The sequence below is a fragment of the Eleutherodactylus coqui genome, chromosome 4, assembly GCF_035609145.1.
Source record: "Eleutherodactylus coqui strain aEleCoq1 chromosome 4, aEleCoq1.hap1, whole genome shotgun sequence".
In the NCBI taxonomy this organism is placed as follows: domain Eukaryota; kingdom Metazoa; phylum Chordata; class Amphibia; order Anura; family Eleutherodactylidae; genus Eleutherodactylus; species Eleutherodactylus coqui.
This window is the reverse complement of record NC_089840.1, coordinates 193617154-193637985: the sequence shown is the minus strand read 5'-3', so window position 1 is coordinate 193637985 and position 20832 is coordinate 193617154. Positions and strand designations below refer to the sequence as shown.

Sequence of the window (20832 nt, the reverse complement as noted above, 5' to 3'; positions counted from 1 at the left end):
TGTTTTGGGTCTCAGAATGCAGCGATGCAGATTCAATTGTTTTTCTTTAGGGTGCGCCCATTCACGCATTTTTATGGCATCGGCGGACAAATGTAAAAATGCTGACACCTGTGTAAAAGAGTCCTTAAAAACTTGATTTTACTGTGCAAAGGTATTAAAAAATTTTCAAAAATCTCAATAAACCTGGTATCACAATAATCGTGCTGATCCAATTGAGAAAGCTAGCATGTTATTTTTACTAAATGGTGAACTCTGAAAAAACAAACCCCAGAGCAATGGTGCTTGTTGGGGGGGGTTCCAATGGGGGGGGGGGGGGGGGGGTTTGGGGTGGTTCCATCTCGCCTCCAAAAAATGTGATAAAAGTTCTACAACACATTATATATTCACCCAGGTTGGGGCCATTAAAATATACAAGTTGTTCCAAAAAAAGCAAGCCCTCATGTGACAACATTAATCCTTTCCAATGCAAGGCAGTACAGCTGCGATGTTGGAAGACGTCCGTCGGGGTTCTCTTACTGTATATTGCCAGCCTCTCTGTTGTCGTAGCCTATCCAACGTGTCACCTCATGCAGTACTGGCTTTAGCCAGCATATAGCGCCGTTGTATAACAGCAGAAAAAAAAAGCCCCCTAGAAAAACCAGGATACAAATTGGATTGGAAAGGGTTAATGCGTTGTCGCTTTTTGCAATGAAACAATTAAAATCGCTTGCTCTTCAAAGCAAAAAGTGGCTGGTCAGTAAGGGGTTAAATTCATTGAAGTCAATGGGTAAAAAAAACAAATGTTTATTTTGGTTTCTCTGCTCCAAAAACAAACCAGAGATGGAATTATAACTGACAGCCCTTGGAGAAGTGTGAATGCAGCCTTCCCCTTGTGGTGTATATTTACAAATTATTCAGTTACTGTTTGTATGGTTTTCTAGCAGTTGTTGGTGGTCTAGAATTTACCTGAATAAGGCCGCCTGCACACGGCAGGGTCAGATTCCGCCTGCGAAATACCGCAGTGGAATCGGACCTGGCGCTCCCCCAGAGACCCTATACTCACCTATGTATCCACCACGAGTGTCTCGCCCAGCGAGCCGGCGCACATGCGCATTCCATCTGGTGACGCAGATTCTTGCGATACTTCAAATGTGCTCACAGCGAAAGTATCACGGGACAAACGGCTTCCATTGACTGCAATGGAAGCCGTCCAAGCGATTTTCTGCATAGAATAGAACATGCTGCGATTCTCCCCTGCAAGCGAAAAATCGCAGTTGATTTCTGCTTGTGGGCAGGGGAGAATCTTTTACCGCAGCATGTATTTGGACGGACATTGCTAAGGAATTCACGGCGGGTCTCTGACCGTGATTTCCGCAGCGATAATCCATTAGTTAAAGAGAATAATATATCTGCTATTGGGCTCATTTACACGGGTGTATGCGTATAGTGCTGTGAGTCTCTCGCAGTGGCTGTACGCATTACAGCCCATACGCTCTGCCGACAGAGACCCCGTATAGGCTGTGATTGGCACTGCGCATGCTCGGGAATCAAATTCTTCACTCTCTTCAGAGCGAGGATGCGTATCGTAACGCTGCCTCTTCGTAATGCCTGAGTAGGGCTGCGTTTGATACGTGGAGGAATAGAGCATGCTGCAATTTATTTCTCCTTCGTATCAATATGCAGTGTCCACAGGCAGGTGTGAATGGAAGATGAACGCACAGGAAATACGCATGCGTAATACGCGGTGACAATACGCCCATATGAATGAGCCCTTAGTTGAAGGAAAATGACTTCCAGGATAAAATACATGTTTTCCTTGCAGACGAAAGAGCCTTCACCACTCAGTTTCACGAGATAACTCAGAGGTCAACCAGCTGAGAGAGCTAGTGTCCAGGTTCTCCAGCACCTCTCCATTCCGATATTTGGATGTAATCACAACTCTTGGTACTGGAGGATTTGGCCGCGTCGAGCTGGTAAGAGGAACTGCCAGACTATGAATTTATTGCAGTATAAGGACATTTAAGTCAATGGCAATTTTAATATATATGTTATAATAATGTTAAGGCGCTTGTTCTATTGTATTATTAAGGCTGCTTTGACATCTGCATCGGGGGTCCACTTTACTGCTCCGTTCAGGGAACAAAAAAGGGGAATCTCCTGGCCAAACGGGTCCGTCTTATGAAGGAACTGAACCGTACCAAATGGACCCCATTGACTATTATGGGGTCTGTTCGGTTTCCACTTACTAGAAGAAAAAGCGCTGCATGCAGGACTATTCCTTCTGCTATTGTGTGCCACATCTGAGACTGAACCTCCGAACGGAGGTTCCAACATTGATGTGAAGGCAACCTAAAGTCATCATTGGACTGGTGCATATGGCTAGGTGAAAACTTCCCCTCAGCTAGCACTATATTTCTGTATGCTGCGTTGGACAGCATGTGGGTGTAATTCTATTAGAAAGCAGCCGAATCAGCAGTGTGCATAACCTCAAGCTGTTGTACTAGAACTTCTTTAATAAACTTGGAAAAACATTTCAAAGTTATGTTGGTAATATATCTGAGATCTGCACAACTTTCTTTCTACGTCACTGTAGCTAGCAGGCATTATTACCAACAAACTGGGTGATCCGAAACAATAATGTTACCACTGCTGTCCAGATAATTCTTTAACACAGCATCCAGTTACATAGTGAAATTCAGTTTTCAGATAAATAGTGCATGCAACGTTCAGTATTGCACTTTACTATTATGAAGGTACCTGTACGGACAAAATCAGGCATTAGATAGTAACAAACTAATTAACAATTTAAACAAGAGAATTGAGGGCCCTACTCCCAAGAGCTTGCAATCTATGAGGATAATCAACGCAAAGAGTCTCCAGTCAAATGCTGTTAGATTACTCATAGCAGCTGGTGAAACATCTGGTATCGGAGAGTAGATAAAATCAGGTTGAGTGAGAAAATCTGTGTGGTTACAGAGATACTGAGGAGTGCCTTGTGAAACTGTTTGTCAGTAAGGGTATCGTTTCTCCCTAAGGAGAGCACCTAGAAGGTGTGAGGCGACTTTTAAGGCCATCTATGCTCTTCTGGGAAATATGCAAATTGCAACATGGAACAATACCTCTGCAGCTCCACCTATTGGAAGTCAGCATTCCTGCAAGTCTGTGTTAGACTTTTTAAACAAGTCTTGTAACAATGACCAGGAATTGCAAGCCAAAGCCAGAAACCATACACAGACAGCTGTTTTGGGGCAATTGCCCCTTATCAATTTGCAGTAGTTTTCTGGCTGAGAGGCCAATAGACATGGGCCACAAAGAGTATAATTTCTCCTTAAGGAGAGCACCTAGAAGGTGTGTGAAGAAACTTATAAGCCCTCCATGTTTCTCTGGAAAGATGGAACAATACCTCTACAGCGCCACCTAATAGAAGGCAGTATTCCTGCAAGTTGATGTTGTGGCTTTGGCTCACGATTCCCAGTCATTGCGACAAGACTTGTCTAAAAAGTCTAACATTGACTTGCAGGAATGCTGCCTTCCAATAGGTGGCGCTGCAGAGGTATTGTTCATCTTCACATTTGTGAAGCTGTGAGATCATGCAGCTACCCTGCTGTTTGGGAACAATAGAGCCACCACCTGTCCTGATGGTCAAACACCTAAAGCTTTTAGAAGAAATGATTATCATTCAAATGAGCGAAAGTAAATAATAATCGTTCTGTCTAAACGCGATCCATTGACTGAACGACGAATGATAGTCGTTCATTTTCTGCAGGAATGAAAATTATCATTGGGTCGTTCACTTATCGTTTGGTTTAAACAGCGCTTGTTCAGTCATTCTCATTCCCCTTTACAGCAAAAGTGAACGATTCTAAACAATTCTTGTTTGAACGCGCCAACAAAGTGTCTGCCTGCCTAAACAGGCTGCACGAGAACGAATGAGCTAACTCTGATGTGATGCGCTCATTTGCCCATTCAAATAATAATAATCTACTCGTCTATAGGACCCCTATTGTGTCCAGTACAATCCTGAAATATGTGGTTTACTCTCAGGTGAAACTAAAGGATGAAGATATGACGTTTGCACTGAAGTGTATTAAGAAAAAGCACATTGTAGATACTCACCAACAAGAACATGTGTACTGGGAGAAGAATATATTGCAGCAGATCAACTGCCCTTTCATCATCAGGTAAAATAAGGATTAACAGGATAATTGTGCTATACGTTCCATGGAAGGCATTGTAATACATATGATGTACTGTAAGTGTCAGTATGTGACTAGAATATCGGCTACATATAAAGAGTATCAAGAACACAAACTAAACATTTTCATTTTTGGTTAAAGGGGTTTTACTTAAAATAGCTTGACAACCACTCTGTCCTTCCTGATTGTTGCTGACCAGGACATGTGACCGCAGGAGCCAATCACTGGCTATTGAAGGTTCCTGCATTGGCCAGTGATTGGCTGCAGCAGTCACATGTCCTGGTCAGCAACAATCAGGAAGGACAGAGTGGTTGTGAAGCAATTTTAAGTAATGGGAAAACCCCTTTAAAGTAGTGTGCTGTGTCACACTGGAGCGAGTACTCTTATAAAGTACAATGTAACATTACAATGGCACAGAAAAAAGGTTGGCCTTCGTAAAGATTGCTCATGGGACCAAAAAGCTTTGTGACCCTAAAGCTAGCTACAGAAACATATAACGAGAAGATATGTAAGTAAAAATCCTATGATGTTTTTTCTTATACAGCAATCATCAAAATGCATGGGGACAAATGATTGTTAATATGATGGTTTGTTTCCATATAGTTTGCATTTGATTCTTGGCTGCAGATTGTAGCCATTCTGTCTGGCCTTACCCTGCCTAAGAAGACCCCAAATTGTGAGGTGAGGCTACTCCTTGTTAAGCCAGAGTAAAAATCCATTTAGTAAGCAGCTCACATTTCTAGTATTATGAGGCTGAATGCACATGGCTGGGTCGGATTCTGCATGTGGGGTCCCACAGCGGAATCGGACCCGGTGCCCGGCCGGTGACCCTTGTGTACCTGTCTGCAGTGTTCTCCATCTGTAATGCAAACGTGCCGGTTGCTGCGCCTGTGCACATGCGCAGTACAGATGACACTGCACCGTCACTAGGCGATGACGCAGATTCCGCGGCCCGTTCGCAGTGACAGCTGTGGGTCGGGTGGCTTCCATTGACTTCAATGGAAGCCATCCATGCCGAAATAAGACATGCTGTGATTATCCCTCTGTGAGCGGAAAATCACTAGTGATTTTCGCTCGTGGACAGGGAAAGGCGATTTTCTATAACATGTCTATCAGCAGTATTTGCTGCGCAATCCAGAGGTGGACATCTGCATCGGATTCAGCAATTCAAATATGCCCATGTGTATTGGGCCTTAGATTTATTTAGTGCGAACATATTTTGCAGTGCTTTTCATCCCTGTCCCAATTGGGGCTCACAATCGAACTTCCAAATTACCCTGAAAAACACAAGAAAAACATCCAAACTCCATGCAAACATTACCCTTGGCCCGATTTGAACCTAGGACCCCAGCTAACCACTAAGCCACTATCTTGCCCATGTAATACTACATTTTCCCTGGCTGCTATAGGGAAAACATAGGGTCATAGGAAGCTTCCTTTGGTAAACATGGGACCTTGCTTTAGTAATAGAACGGTGTTTCCTAACTCCAGTCCTCAGGGACCCCAACAGGTCATGTTTTCTGTATTTCCTCAGTATTGTGATGTAATTATTGTCAGTGCCTCAGACATTACCACAGTTGGTCTTACTATAGGATATCCTGAAACCATGACCTGTTAGGGTGCCATGAGGACTGGAGATGGGAAACATTTGGACACATCCCATTCCCAGCTATCCTCAACATTCTTCCATACTAATTAGTTAATAAAAATCAAAGCCTCCAGTTAGAAAAAATTAATATTGACATGAACTGATTAGCAATTAATATCGACATAACCAAGTCTTATCATAGTGGGTATCAGCATACTGTGAGGTCCAACATGGAAAATCATTACCTTTTTCAGAAACCTTTATAGAAAGCTAATTAAGACAGAAATAAAGTGAAATAAAGTTTTTGAAGTTCAAGATGGTAAAGTTAATGTGCTATTATACTTTCTGTTTTTAGTACCTACTTTTCATGAATTATTAAGCATCAGTGCATTAGGCTTTTCACAATTTACATGTACAGGGTTAAATATCCGCATGGAATGAAAGTGCCAATTAGGAGAGACTAGCAGAAGAATGAAAAATATATTTAAGGCCGGTTTCACATCTGCGTGTGAATCCACCATAGATAAAAGACAAGCATGTTGCATTGGACCCGTGCATCCCTACTATTCAGATGTGAAAAAATCCTGGTGTCTTGCAGTTTTCACTTTGGCCACTAAGCCTAATGATAGGCTGAGACTTCAATAGTTGAGATGCAGCTCTGAACTGAACTTGGTTGATTGAAAATGTAGGTAATGGCTGTAATATTGATCACAGCCATTAAAGCAAATATCGAGAAAGACACATAAATGGTCACTGCAATCATTTCAAATGCTTTATGAAGTTGGAATAACTTATAAGATTGTTTCATTTATCAAGAAAAATGCCACTTGTACAGCTAGAGCTGCTACAGCTACTATGATTCGCTGAATTAGCTGCTCCCATATTACCTGTTATGTCATCCTGGCCCATAACTCAATACATGAAGCCTGTACTTCAGCAAACATAAGGTCTATATAATTCTGTAAGATGGACCCATAGGCACTCCTTGTGCCACATATAATGCCTCTGTAATACAACATGTACTTTATGGGCTCATAGATTTTTCTAAATGCTTCATGCCATGTGCATGAGGGTTTATTATCCTGCCTGTATGCTTCATGAAAATAACATTCTGCTAGATATCACAGGATCCCGCTGGGAAATATTTAAAAGGGGTTTTCAGGATTCAAACAACGTGACTGCTGTATTTCAAAAACAACACCACATCTGTCCATTGGGTCTGTCCAGTATTGCAGCTCAACTCTGTGGACTAGTGTGGCATTGTTTATGGTAGACACCAGCCATGATCAACTTTTTGCCCCGTATAAATCTAATATATTGTACATAGGTGAGTATACCAAATATTAAATTTTTTTGTTATAAATGATTTATTAAAAATATCTTTTTACCTACAAATGACAGATCATGTGCTGTCTTCCTCCTGTCACTGTAGGAAGTCTATCGGAAATCCCTCAGTGTGTAATGTGCCCCTTCCCAACAGCCCTGCTCTATGTGCTTTACCTGCTTCAAGACTCAGAGGCCATAGAACGTTTGCACTGAATATGGCTGATTTTACACCTGCGTTAGGGTCAGTTCAGGGTTGACGTGTCTCTGTTCCATTTTTTGGAGGAGAGAAATTGAAATAAAAAGGAAAAAAACAGATAATTTTTGTCCCCATTGATTTCAATGGAGTTTAAAAAAACGGAAAGGCTTTCAGCTTGTTTGCATTCTGTTAGGTTTCCATTTTTTTTTAGACAGGTAAATAGAGCAGTCCAAAAATTACAGAAACCGGACGGAATGGAAGCAAAAGGAGGCTTTTCCATTAGCTTTCCATTTTTTTAAAACCCCATTGAAATCAATGGGGAGAAAAGAAAGAGGTCAGTTTCCAAAAACGGAGCAAAGAGATGAAAACTCTGAACTGTCCCTAACGCAGGTGTAAAAGCAGTCCTACTTTTAAACTCTTTACTGTGTGAGGAACTGTAGTCAACTATCCAGCAGTGGAAGAGTTAAGCCCCATTTATACGCAACGATTATCCCTCAAAATTCATTCAAACGCTGGCTTTTGAGCGACAATCATTGTGTCTAAACGCTTCCATCTTTCACTCATGAACAATGATTTTTTTAGGTGAGCATAAAATCCATCATTCAACTAGAGAGAGATAGCAGGGACTGCATGCTGTGTTCTCAAGGGGAGCAGCTGATTACATTGTATTAGGCTGACATCCGGGGGCAGCCCCTGTGAAGACAATGCAGTTGAGTGCAAAGTCCAGACCTCATACTAGGATTTGCAAACAACTGCTGGAGGCCTATTTACATGCAAATGAAACTGATAAAGTGCTAATGGGCATTATTGCCCATTAGTACTTTATGCAAAATGATTGCTAGAACTGTCAATCTTTCAATTGTTTGAAAGATTGTCTTTGCATGTAAATGAACTTTTACAGCCTGAACTTTTGCACCAGAACCCAGCAAACTGTAGCTACACACCTGATCAGGTACCATAAAAGGCATTATCACTGGAAAGCTATGGTGACCTCTGTTATAAAATCATCACCTTGCAGAGAAGAATGTCAGGGACTAGACAATGGGAGCCCCCTCCTTTTGTCAGCACTTCAATCAACATTGATCATAGTGATTAATGGGATTTCCATTGCCTTTACAAAAAATTGCCAGGGGCAGGGAATGGAATGAAAACTAATCAGTACTCAACTACTAAATATCCCACTGCTCCAGCAGAGCCAGCCTGCTGATGTTTGCTCACATCCTAGAGGTTCCTACATCAGTAATGTGCCTTTTTATTACCACTGCAGCCAACAAATTACTCATGTATTTATGAATGGCATGTGCCCACTAAGGTCAGATGAATGATGAATAGCACGTGACCACTGTAGGTGCTTCTGGGATCGGAATAGTGGGGACCAGGGTTGATGCAATGGAGCAGTGGGACATTTAAAAGGTGAGTTCTCCTTGGTTATTTTTTTTAAGTCTATCCCCTCTCCTTAACAACGTTTTGAAATGTACTGGAAACCCCCTTTTAAGAGGTTCAACATCTTAAATTTGAGTTTTCACTGATACTGGCTATTTTTTGTGACCGTCAACCACATGATCACAGGGGTAGGGTAGTTGTGACTTTTTCAGGAACTCCCTTCCAATATGAAGTGCCTGTACATTATTTTACATTAAGGGAATAATACTATCTCATTATACATTATTAAAACATGCAGTAAGAAAGCAGTGATGCAATAATAACATCTCTGTATTCTCCCATTTGTGAGAGGGTTATGATTTTATATGGAAAATCAGGCTATCAAGCGACAAAGAACAAAAGGACTGACAAATGTCATTTTCCCAGAGGCAGCCATTGAACCATTCCCTATCAGCCCATACAGATGCTCTTACAATAGACATCCTTAATATTGATAATCTGCTACAGTAAATACACAAGATGGCTTATGAATACAACAGACACAGTGCGCTATTAATGACTTGAAACAGTGCTGAGCTTTGCTGATCTAGCTTCTTGGCAGCTTCATCCCAGTGACAGATGTCAGATGTTTGCTCCTTGTTTTGTAGGCTCTACAGAACTTTCAGGGATGCCAAATACGTCTACATGCTCCTGGAGGTCTGTCTTGGTGGTGAGCTCTGGACAATCCTCCGAGACACGTAAGTTGTGTGCAGGAATTAATATTTCTGAGGTTCTCTATTTTTAGAGATAATCACTTTTTTGTTATAACTGTTGGGGACCTTTCACACGGGACACAACGCACTACAGGCTGCGGTAAATTCCGCATGGAAATCCACAGGCTACCTGCGGATTTTTATAAAGAATTGAAGATGGCTTAAAACCTGCCTGCAATTCTGCATCAATATCCACAGTTAGACCTTCAGATTTTGGTGAGGAATTCCGCAGCTGTGGATTTGGCGGTGTAATTGCTTCCCGTGTGAAAGATCACTTAGTGGTCTATCTAATCAATATAGAGGCAGCAGTTTCTCTAATGCATACAGTGTTCCCTCATCATACAATATTAATTGGTTCTGGTACGACCACTGTATGTATGAAAATATGGTATGTGGAAACCATAATGGTATTTGGATTTAAAAAGTTGGGTTCACATGGAAGGAAATGCCTCAGAATGTCCACAGCAGAGATTCCGCAGCAAATTCCACATCCAAAACCAAGTGAAAATCTGTACCACTGGGGCAGATTTTGACTTGAAATCAGCTGCTGCGAATTTCAGAAGATACAGCTCACCCAGTGGCATGTACTGAGCACAGCAGTGCTGGCCAGGTGATGGCACTTCTACTCACTGGAGGTCGCTGGGTGAAGAAAGCTCTCACAGCCAAACACCTCAGAGGTGATCGCCTAATCAACAGTGCAGATTTTCACTCGACTTTGGATGTAGAAATGCTGCAAAGTATGCCACAGAATTTCCACTGTGAGTAGGCAGATAGCTAAGGGCTTATCTACATGGGTAAGAAAATTGCGCGGTTGCACAGAACTCATGTGATGTATTAACTCATTGTTTCCATAGTTAATTTACATAGGTGTCTTTCCTCTCGAACCAATGGTGTGGGATGATAAAACTGAAGCATGTCCTGTTTTCGTGTAATTCACACAAGATTAGGACATATAATGTGTGATGTCTCACGCATTGTACAGTACATGGATGGGGTGTCTGCGTGTTGTGCGATGCGGGTTGTGCCAGAGAATGTCGGGCGCAACTCACTAGCGCCTGTGTAACTGCATCCTAATACAGATAAAGCGAGTTCTAACATATGAGAGTTAGAAGCTGTAAATCGCTTTTGATATTGAGCACAAGAACGTCTTCACGGTTGTGTACAGTGCACACAATGCACCAGAAAAATAACATGGAGCTGCCCTCATCTAGTGTCCAAAGGAGTAACTCATACTGGCACAGGAAAAAAGTGGCACAAGAGATGTAGCGGTGTGCTGTAGAGAGGCACTACCAGACAGCCAATCCGTGCATTCACTTCAGTAAGGCCGCATTCGCATCTGCGTTGGAACCTCCATTGAGAGGTTCCGTAGCAAATCTGGCACAAAATGCCGGGCAGCTGAGAGGAAACAAAATGGACCCCATTGTAGTCAATGGGGTCCATTAGGCGCTGCTCGGATCTGTCATGAGATGGATTCGTTTGGCCAAGTGACTCCCTTTTCCTGCTCCCCAAATGAAGCAGGAAAATAGAACCCACCGCCACAGATGTGAAAGTAGCCTTATGCAGGGGCTTTGCCGATGAAATTTCCAGACTCATTGGCCAAATTTCACAACAAACTGCACATGCTGCAGATCTGGACTGTCTGTGACATTGTATGTTGAGTCTTGTTTCAAGTTACAATGACTGGGGAAAGACCATTGTACGTTAAAAATATTGCATCCTGAGGCCATTGAAACTTTAAGTATCACCATATTCTTGAAATATTACTTTTTATGAGCAGGTTCATTGCAGTAATAAATCAAGTGCAGCAAGTGCTAATTTCCCATGCTTTGACCATAAGTCCATCACAGAAGCAAACTGTTTTATGACCGCTAACCAGAATGCCCTCTGCTGATCATTTTCAAGGCAAATATGAGACATTTATTTTCCCGCTGCCACTATATCTGACTATTTAATAATGGGAGCAATTCCAATATTTCAGAAAAAGACAAGCTGTAGTGGCAACAGGACAAAATAAACCCTTCCCCCTAGCCATAAAATACTACCAATCTTATTGGTAGCCCTATAAATCAGCTTTATTGCAGTGCCCAATCAAATGCTCCAACAAATAATATAGTAGTACCAACTATTACATGTTAATACAAGTACACTCTTTGTAAAAACAATCCGGCCCATAGAGGTTGCTGTTTGGCTGCAAAATTCGGCATGCAGTTCCATGTCAGGCAGATATACAAATGATGAGAATTGTGGTGATTAGATGAATGGTCTTGTCACCTGAGGCCATAAAAGTGGTTCCCCCCTTGGCCTATAAAAGGCTCTCGGAGGCTTCTCGTGTGTAGTGACCTCTTCTTCCGCTTGTGTAGAGCTTGTTGGCCACTAGACGTCTCTATGATGTAGAAAAGCGCCTAGCTAACAGTGTCTGAGAGGGGCACATTATTGGAATGCGAGAAGCTGGATGGTCGTATCGACGAATGCCCCCCCCCCCCCACCTTGACCATTCTGACCAGACTATTAGGAGGTCTTGGGAACAGTAGATGCATGAAGGCATGCACACAGACCGGGCTCAGGATGTCCTTGACAGATCGCTAGTAGAGAGGATCCTTAGATTATTCGACAAGCAACTACAACTGTTTCATTAACTGCCATCCGGGCACAGGTGGCGCCATTGTTACAGGCCCGTGTGTCTGTCTGAACCATTTCCAGGCTCTTGGCTAAAGTACACTTGGTCTCATGGTGCCCATTACATGTACGGCCTTTGACGCCCACCATCGCCTCGGTTTGCAGTGGTGTTGTGAAAAATGAAATTGGATTGATATGGAGTAGAACTGGGTTGTCATCAGCAACGAATCTGGGTTTACTTTGGGCACTGATGACAGCTGTGTTTGTGCCTTGAGACCTAGAAGTTAGCGACTCAATCTGTCTTTGCTGTGGAGTGGCACACTGCCCCACTGCTGGTCAGTGACTTCCAAGAGGCATTTTCCAGCAGGATAATGCTCAGCCGCACACACAAGGGTGTCATAGGAATGTCTCCACAACATTTTCACACTTCCATGGCCTGCCTGGTCACCAAATTTATCACCAATAGAACATGTATGGAACCATCTAGGACACTAACTTCTAAAAGCCTACTAGTTTGCATGATCTAGAGGCTCACTTACAGCAAATGTGGAGCAATTACATACAGAATCTGTATGCCTCTATTACCACCTGTATCACATTCTTCATCCAGCCCAACAGGGTACTGGAGCTTCCATGGTCACCTGTATCACATCTTGTATCCAAGCTAGAAGAGGCCTAACAGGGTACTAGAGCTTCCATGGTTGTCTGTATCACATCTTGTATCCAAGCTAGAAGCGGCTAAACAGAGTACTAGAACTACCCTTCGAGGGGTCAGTTTTCCCCAATAAATGATCGTTTTTTACTTACTTATATCATCGTTACAATCACACATAGAACGTTTATCGATACCGACAACTTCTTCCAAAGAGAGATTGTTTTTGATAATGAGTGTAATATTAGTGACCACACAATAATACATCTTTATTACCTATATAATATTCCGTATCTAATATTACCAAACATGATGACCAAACATAATTCAGTTTACCTACATAGAAAAAGCTGCAGTGATTATATAACAGTGTCAGTCACCAAAGAGTTGGCAATCACTGTGGCCATGTTATTCCCAGTAGTAGTTACAGTTGATTGATTTTTTTTTACTTGGTCTGAAAGGTTTGTATTCTTTTATTTAATTGTACATTTCAATTCTAAACCTCTACTTTGTTCAAGTCAAAAAGGTTAAACTATCCTTTTTTATCTTAAACATTTGAGATCAGTACGCATTACAGTAGGCTTTAATGTAAAACAATGAAAATTGCAACTTGTCTTCTTCAAAGAGCCTTTTGAGAATTCATTTTTTTCTGGTCTTTGCAATTCTTCTTACCTCTAAAGGGAAACTCGTGCAAGACTATTTTTTCTCTTCTTCTGAGAGACTATGCAATAAATATCATATCTCTCAAAACGACGTTAACTACATAGAAATTCCTTAGTGTAGAAATGTAATATGACAAATTTTGCCTGTAATATAGAAGTACATTTACAGTAATTCCACTCCACTGTACATGCAGGACTTTCTTTTTCTAGTCAAAGACAGTGCAAACTTAAAGGGGTTGTACCGCAAATACAAGTGAAGTTAAACACTTCTGTATGGCCATATACATGCACTTTGTAATATACATCGTGCATTAAATATTGGCCATACAGAAGTTATATACTTACCTACAGGGGGTCCCCCCCCCCCTGTGTTGGCGTCCCCGTCTCCCTGGCGCCGACCGAATCCTTCTCCTGGCTCGAATAGACGCGCTTGCGCAGTCTGCCTCTTCTGTCCCGTGGATGCGCCGCTCCAGCGTGCTCGCGCCGCACAGCTGGTGCAGCAGCCTTTCAGTACTGAACAGCTGCTATATTAGGTGAATGGAGAGGTGTGGGGGAGAACGATAAGTGAAATCTCCTCCAGCCGCCCTGCTGCGAGACAACAATACTCACTCCTGTGCAACAGTATGGGAGTGAGTATGTGCGGAGACTAGACTACATTCCATGTAAATGGAGCTTTACAATCACTTTACATGGGGCAACTGTAGCTCCTATGCTTTTACACAGTAGCGATGGTCGTTCAGTAAGTGGAGGAATATATTGATCACCATAGATCACTTCCGGACGACTGTCAAAGTGCTAATGACTATTTGTCTGTGAGTCTGTGATTGAGTGTGTTACATGCTCCACCCCTGATTACATGATGGGGAAATCATCACAGGTCCTAAAGCATAAAACCTGCAGAGCCTGACAGCAGTTGTCTGCTGACAGGACCTGTGATGATGTCACCATCATGTAATCAGTCACCGACTCTTAGCTTCGCTCCTGATCACATGGCAGTGACGTCATCACAGGTGCTTCACTTTATTAAAAACCTGCAGAGCCGTACAGCAGCCATGTACTGACAGGACCTGTGATGATGTTGCCATCATGTGATCAGTCACTGGCTCTTAGCTCTGCCCCTGATCACATGATGGTGACATAATCACAAATACTAAACCAGCAGAGGCGGATAAAGAATGTATGTAGCAGAGCTGCGTGTGCTGTGTGTGACATGCACATGTAGCAGAGCTGTAGATGCTGTGTGTGATGCATGCATGCAGCAGAGCTGTGTGTGTGTAATACGTGCATGTAGCAGAGCTGTGTGTGGTGTGTGTGTGAGGCGCATGTATCAGAGCTGTTTGTGGTGTGTGTGACACGTGCATGTAGCAGAGCTGTGTGTGTGACGTGCATGTAGCAGATCTCTGTGTGTATGTGACGCGTGCATGGAAACAATGATGGTGACATCATCACATGTCCTAAACCAGCAGCCGTGTGCTTACAACTTTAATCTCTTTCACTATAATATATTGGTAAGTGGCGCATTGTGCCACCAGAAACACTGGTACTGTAATTTTCTAATTACCAATCTGTTTATACTGATTAAGAGTGTCTCAGTAATTGCTTCATTTTCAGTGAGCAGAAATGAAGCGACTCGCGACTAATGACTAATTTCTTACTCAGGAACCTATTGGGTCATGTGTGTACACGGCGCAACTATGGATTGATCTTTGAGTGATATTTTGGACAATAGTATAAAGCCAGCCATTGACTGTAACTGTCTTAAATGTGTCATATCTATCATGGAGACTCTGCTGAATGATAAATCTGGCATTTTTTTAAACTGTCTAGTCTAAGTTTATGCTGCCTATTAGCTGGCTTAGTTTATGCAAGATTTTGCCCCAAAATTTGTTATAAATTTGATGCAAATTTTGGCACACAATGTTGCATTTACGTCACACTCCCTTTTTACAAAACAATGCACCTTTTTTGGACATAAAAAAAATGTTTCAGAAAGTGCAGCTTGCACTAGCATACAACACCAGATGTAGCATCATACATTTGTCTGGAGTTCCTGTAGCTCAGCCATTTGCAAGAGTTGTTTCCTGCCTGGGAAGGAATCTAAAGTTTGATTGATAAATCCCATTCATTGTTGCTCAGCAATGACTAAAGCCATCAAAGGCTTAGAATTAGAAAATATGAATGAAGAAATATTTATAGAGGAGGAACTAATAATTTGCTAAAAGAAACTAAAGCCATAATCAAAGACAAGCGCAAAACTTTGTAGATTTAGCCACCATGGACATCTTACAATTACCATGCAATTCTCAAAAATACAACATCTGCATAAAAGAAAAGAAAGCAGTTAAAAACATTTTTTAAAAATGAGCGTCCTAAAATAATCCAACAAGGGAGGCAATATTGTCATCTGGTCATTGAAACAGCACACAAACAAGTCGAGAGATAATTAGATTTTCCTCTGCATATACAATAAACTTGAATATGACAAATGCCAGCTTCTGCATGGATGTCAGTAATTCCTAATGAAATGATATTATGGTTACTCATAATACTGATAGCCCATCCATTATAGAACACAATTTAAACTCATCACTCTCATCCACAAAGCTCTCCTCAGCAATGCCCACCCCTCCCTATTTCTCCTCCATCAACTGTCTACTAACCTACCTGTGCTCTCCCTTCTGCTAATGATTTTGAATAGAGATGAGCGAGCATACTCGTCCGAGCTTGATACTCGTTCGACTATTAGGGTGTTCGAGATGCTCGTTACTCGTAATGAGTACCACGCGGTGTTCGAGTCACTTTCATTTTCTTCCCTGCCAAATTTGCGCGCTTTTCTGGCCAATAGAAAGACAGGGAAGGCATTACAACTTCCCCCTGCAACGTTCAAGCCCTATACCACCCCCCTGCAGTGAGTGGCTGGCGAGATTAGGTGTCACCCGAGTATTAAAATCTGCCCCTCCCGCGGCTCGCCACAGATGCATTCTGACATAGTTTAGGGAAAGTGTTGTTGATGCCGGAGCTGCTATAGGGAGAGTGTTAGGAGTGATTTTAGGCTTCAAGAACCCCAACGGTCCTTCTTAGGCCATAGAAATCGCAGATCGCACCTAGATTTCTGTTCTCTTCTCTATATGCGCTCAATGGGGCCGGCGGCAGCAGCGCCGACCCCATTGAGAACATATAGAAGACAAATCATTCTTCTCTGCCACAGCTGTAACAGCTGTGGCAGAGAAGAACGATGTTTGCCCATTGAATTCAATGGAGCCAGCAATACAGCAGGTTCCACTGAAAGCAATGGGCTGCCGGCGATCGCGGGATGAATTGTCGGGAAGGGCTTAAATATATAAGCCCTTCCCTGCAATTCATCCAGAAATGTGTTACAATAAAAATATATACCGGCGTATAAGGCGACGGGGCGTATAAGACGACCCCCCAACTGTCACCTTATACGCCGGCAATACAGCGGAGCAAAGAATAAAAATCATTACTCACTTCTCCTGGTGTTCTGCGCCGCTGCTGCAGGCTGTCGCTCCCTCCTGGTTCCCGGCAGAGCATTGCTTTCTCTACGAAGGGCTTTAAATCCCCGCCTCCAGAAACACACGTGCCTTCAGCCAATCACAGCCAATGACAATGATGTCATTGAATGGCTGTGATTGGCTGAAGGCACGTGCGTTTCTGGAGGCGGGGATTTCAACCACTGCGTCCAGAAAGCAATGCTCTGCCGGGGACCAGGAGGGAGCGACAGCCTGCAGGAGCACCGCAGAAGCACCGGTGAAGTGAGTAATGATTTTTATTCTTTGCTCCACTGTATTCCCGGCGTATAAGGTGACAGTTGGGGGGTCGTCTTATACGCCCCGTCGCCTTATACGCCGGTATATATTTTTATTGTAACACATTTCTGGATGAATTGCAGGGAAGGGCTTATATATTTAAGCCCTTCCCGACAATTCATCCCGTGATCGCCGGCAGCCCATTGCTTTCAGTGGAACCTGCTGTATTGCTGGCTCCATTGAATTCAATGGGCAAACATTGTTCTTCTCTGCCACAGCTGTTACAGCTATGGCAGAGGAGAACAATCTTTATGCTGACAGTGGGGGGGGGGGGGCACTCTTGCCGCTATTGTGGCTTAATAGTGGGACCTGGGAACTTGAGATGCAGCCCAACATGTAGCCCCTCGCCTGCCCTATCCATTGCTGTGTCGTTCCAATCACTTTCTTGAATTGCCCCGATTTTCACAAATGAAAACCTTAGCGAGCATCGGCGATATAAAAAAATGCTTGGGTCGCCCATTGACTTCAATGGGGTTCGTTACTTGAAACGAACCCTCGAGCATCGCGAAAATGTTGTCCCGAGTAACGAGCACCCGAGCATTTTGGTGCTCGCTCATCTCTAATTTTGAACTAAATTCCTTCAAAATCTTAAACCCTAACTCCGGTTTCCAAGATTTTTTCCGTGCTGCACCAATTCTCTGGAATACGCGACCCCAGACAATCCAGTTAATCAGCAAAATCCACAGTTTTAAAGAGGCTTATCACGTTCACTAATCTAACTCTTTTCGGTGTACTCCTCTCCTATATTCTCCTTCAGAACCTGATCCCATCATCAGCATTATTCCCCACACTCCATGAACTCAAAGGCACTTACAACTGTACATATGTAACAGGGTTTTGCTATTCCAGAGTAAATGACAACCTTTTCCAAAAATGACAGGGAATCTTTGGGCTGTGTGCCATATTAGTTAAGAAAGATGTGTAGGAATATGTAGCATTGTTATGTAACTGTACATTTAAGATTTATGTACCTTCAGGTTGCTGGGCAGACATGAGTTTAAGAGCAGGATTTCGAGACGTCATGAGAGTAGAAGGTCTAAAAGGTTATATCTCCAGACGTCATGAGAGTAGAAGGTCTAGAAAGGTTATAAAGGCCAGCGTGGAGTAAGCGGAGTGTGTTCTGAAGCAGTTTTCTGTGACAGCTTGGCAGAAGGGAAAGCTACATTCCCATGGTCTGATGTGTTAAAAGGCCAATTTGGCAGCGATTTTGTCAAACACTGAAGCTAGACTGTTCAAAGTTTAATTTTAATGCTGCAACAAGCTTCTACAGAGTTGAAAGACTTCACAAAAGATGACAGCATGTGTTAAAAAGATCCTGCACTACTCTTCGGGAAGCTCAACCCCAGATGGAAACAAGACCCAACAACACCATAGACTGAGTTGTATTTCAGAAACTGAGTTATTTTATTGAATAAAGCTACAAGCAAAAAGAGAGATTTGGCCTAGGTCTGTTTCTATGCTACTGTATCAACTTGCCACCCAAAACCCCTGTCCACTGAGGAAAAACCGAGATGGTGTTGAAGCGCGTCTGCCTCCCTAAAGCAAGATTCGTATGATGAACAGATTACTCTGGATTATGTTTACTGGATTAATTACTATAGTCGTTTATTGGATTACTAAACACTTGATAAAGAGGACTAGGTCTGGAGTGATCTCTGTCTTTACATTTGTTCTAACAGACTAGAGTTAGCAGGATCCATACTACAAGTCCCAGTCTCAAATCCAAACAAGAAGCTGTTAATGATCCACCTAAGTACCTGAAAGCTGGAAATGGTGAAAACTCATTTAAGTGTTATAAGGAGATCCTACGGACATTTACACAATATTTCTCTGAAGCCTATAATCACCACCAGTACACATGTTGGAAACAGTTACAAGTTCCGGTGAAGAAACTTAGAACACATAGGCAATCTGCTATGCCAGAGTATCAAGGAGGGCGCAGGCACATAGTGTGACAAAAATGCTTATCTGTGTTGTGCTGGTTGAGTGTCGGTAACCAAAAAAACATATATTGTGCATATCTATAGTGACATAAATAGATGTCAGAGGCTGTTGTTTTCAGTCGTCAGCTTGGAATAGACTGTATCTAACAGTACCCCAGCAAACTAGTTATAAAAGGAGCAATTTTTTTGTTTTTTACCTATGTGAATGTTAATATTGTGTATTCAAATAATAACTAGACCCTGCTCCCGAAGTACCTACCTACCTAAGGTAAGCCCCAGGGTTTTGGGTGACCTCATTCTTTAAGAACTTTCACCTGGTCTATCCAAACACCTGGTAAATCCTGGCATAATCGGCAAGATGAGTTCAAGAAAAGAGTGGCTACCCAGGTCTGATCCTCCCAGAGAAGAGTGAGGCCACAGCAAAAAAGGGAGCCGGTAAAATGGACTTACCAGTCAAAAAGACGTACCGTTGCTGGACTGATATGTGTATCAGCCATTAACTGCTGGGGAGTTAGAATGATGCCTCAAAATGTGTGCAGTAGAGACTCAAAATGTGTGAAGTAGAGCATGAGGAACTCATAAATTGATATCTGACACTACCAACAAACATCAGAGACTGCAAAGTTATGGGGTGGTGGTTCAATTTGACCCTATGGTGGGATTTGCATTCTTCTAGGACTACTAGCTTGGAGAAGATTAAGTCATACATAGAATGTGTTTCTGTAGAGCGCGAGAACCTGCCTATCCATCTTCATGATTTAGAGGTGAGAGGTGGTGGGTCCATGTGGCTCAGAGGTCCTTTGGCTGGATAAACAGGAAAGGCATCTGCCTATCTGTGAGGACTAAGACACAGAGGAGTGCATTGATACATATGGGACCAGAATACCCAGATCATCAATACCCAGATTCTGAGTAGATCTGAATGGTCGCTCCGTGAAAATAGACCTTCAGCAGTGCCCTCGGACTATGATCGGCTACACCAACTCAACCTGTTGAGTTTGATCTAAGAGTCCCAATCTAGGGTTCCAGTAGAACAGGTCAATCAAAGGGGGCAGTCAGTTAATGTGCAGTTTAGCCCCATGTTGGTGGTTAGAGGTGATCAAATGTCCCCTGAACCTTCAAGGAGTGCCTGTACTAAATATTATTAATCTTGTCCCTGTCAGGAAAGCTTGATATTTTGGTTTGTGTTCATTGTTTTATTGATTACTTATTGATTACTTTACAGAATTGTCTTATATTCTAGGTGACTAGGACAGCCACCCTTAAAGAAGGAGGGTAATGTAACTGGGTTTTGCTGCCCCTGAAGTGTATGACAACCTTTTTCAGAAATTACAGGAAATCTTTGGACTGTGTGCCATAACTGCTTAAGAAGCCTATGAATATGTTTTATTATTATGTACCTATTTCTTTAGGATTTATGTACCTCCAGTTTGCTGGACAGACCTGAGTGTAGGTGCAGGATCTCAAAATGTTGCAAGAATAAGAGGTCTGGAGACACGTTGAGTACTGTAGATGTGTTGTAATGCAGTTTTCTGTGATGGCTGGACAGAAGAGAGAAGTTACATTTCATAGGACTACCACATGTTCTAAAGCCTATTCTGCAATGATCTTGTCAAGTGCTGAAGCTAGACTGCAGGATCAATGTTTGATTTTAGTGCTGTCACATGAGTTGAGACTTTGCAAAAGATGTCAGCGTGTGTCAAAGAGATCCT

At 42.5% G+C, this 20832-nt stretch overlaps 1 protein-coding gene across 1 annotated transcript in view; it reads left to right on the top strand.

The window, feature by feature from the left end:
* The window catches only part of LOC136625914 (cGMP-dependent protein kinase 2-like), a 214899-nt gene that overhangs the window by 144141 nt on the left and 49926 nt on the right, over window positions 1–20832 (top strand). Inside the window, exons 11-13 of the mRNA XM_066600510.1 lie at window positions 1802–1952; window positions 4024–4160; window positions 9316–9405. Of these exons, the coding sequence (XP_066456607.1) occupies window positions 1802–1952; window positions 4024–4160; window positions 9316–9405 (378 nt within the window). The remainder of the gene's footprint in view (window positions 1–1801; window positions 1953–4023; window positions 4161–9315; window positions 9406–20832) is intronic.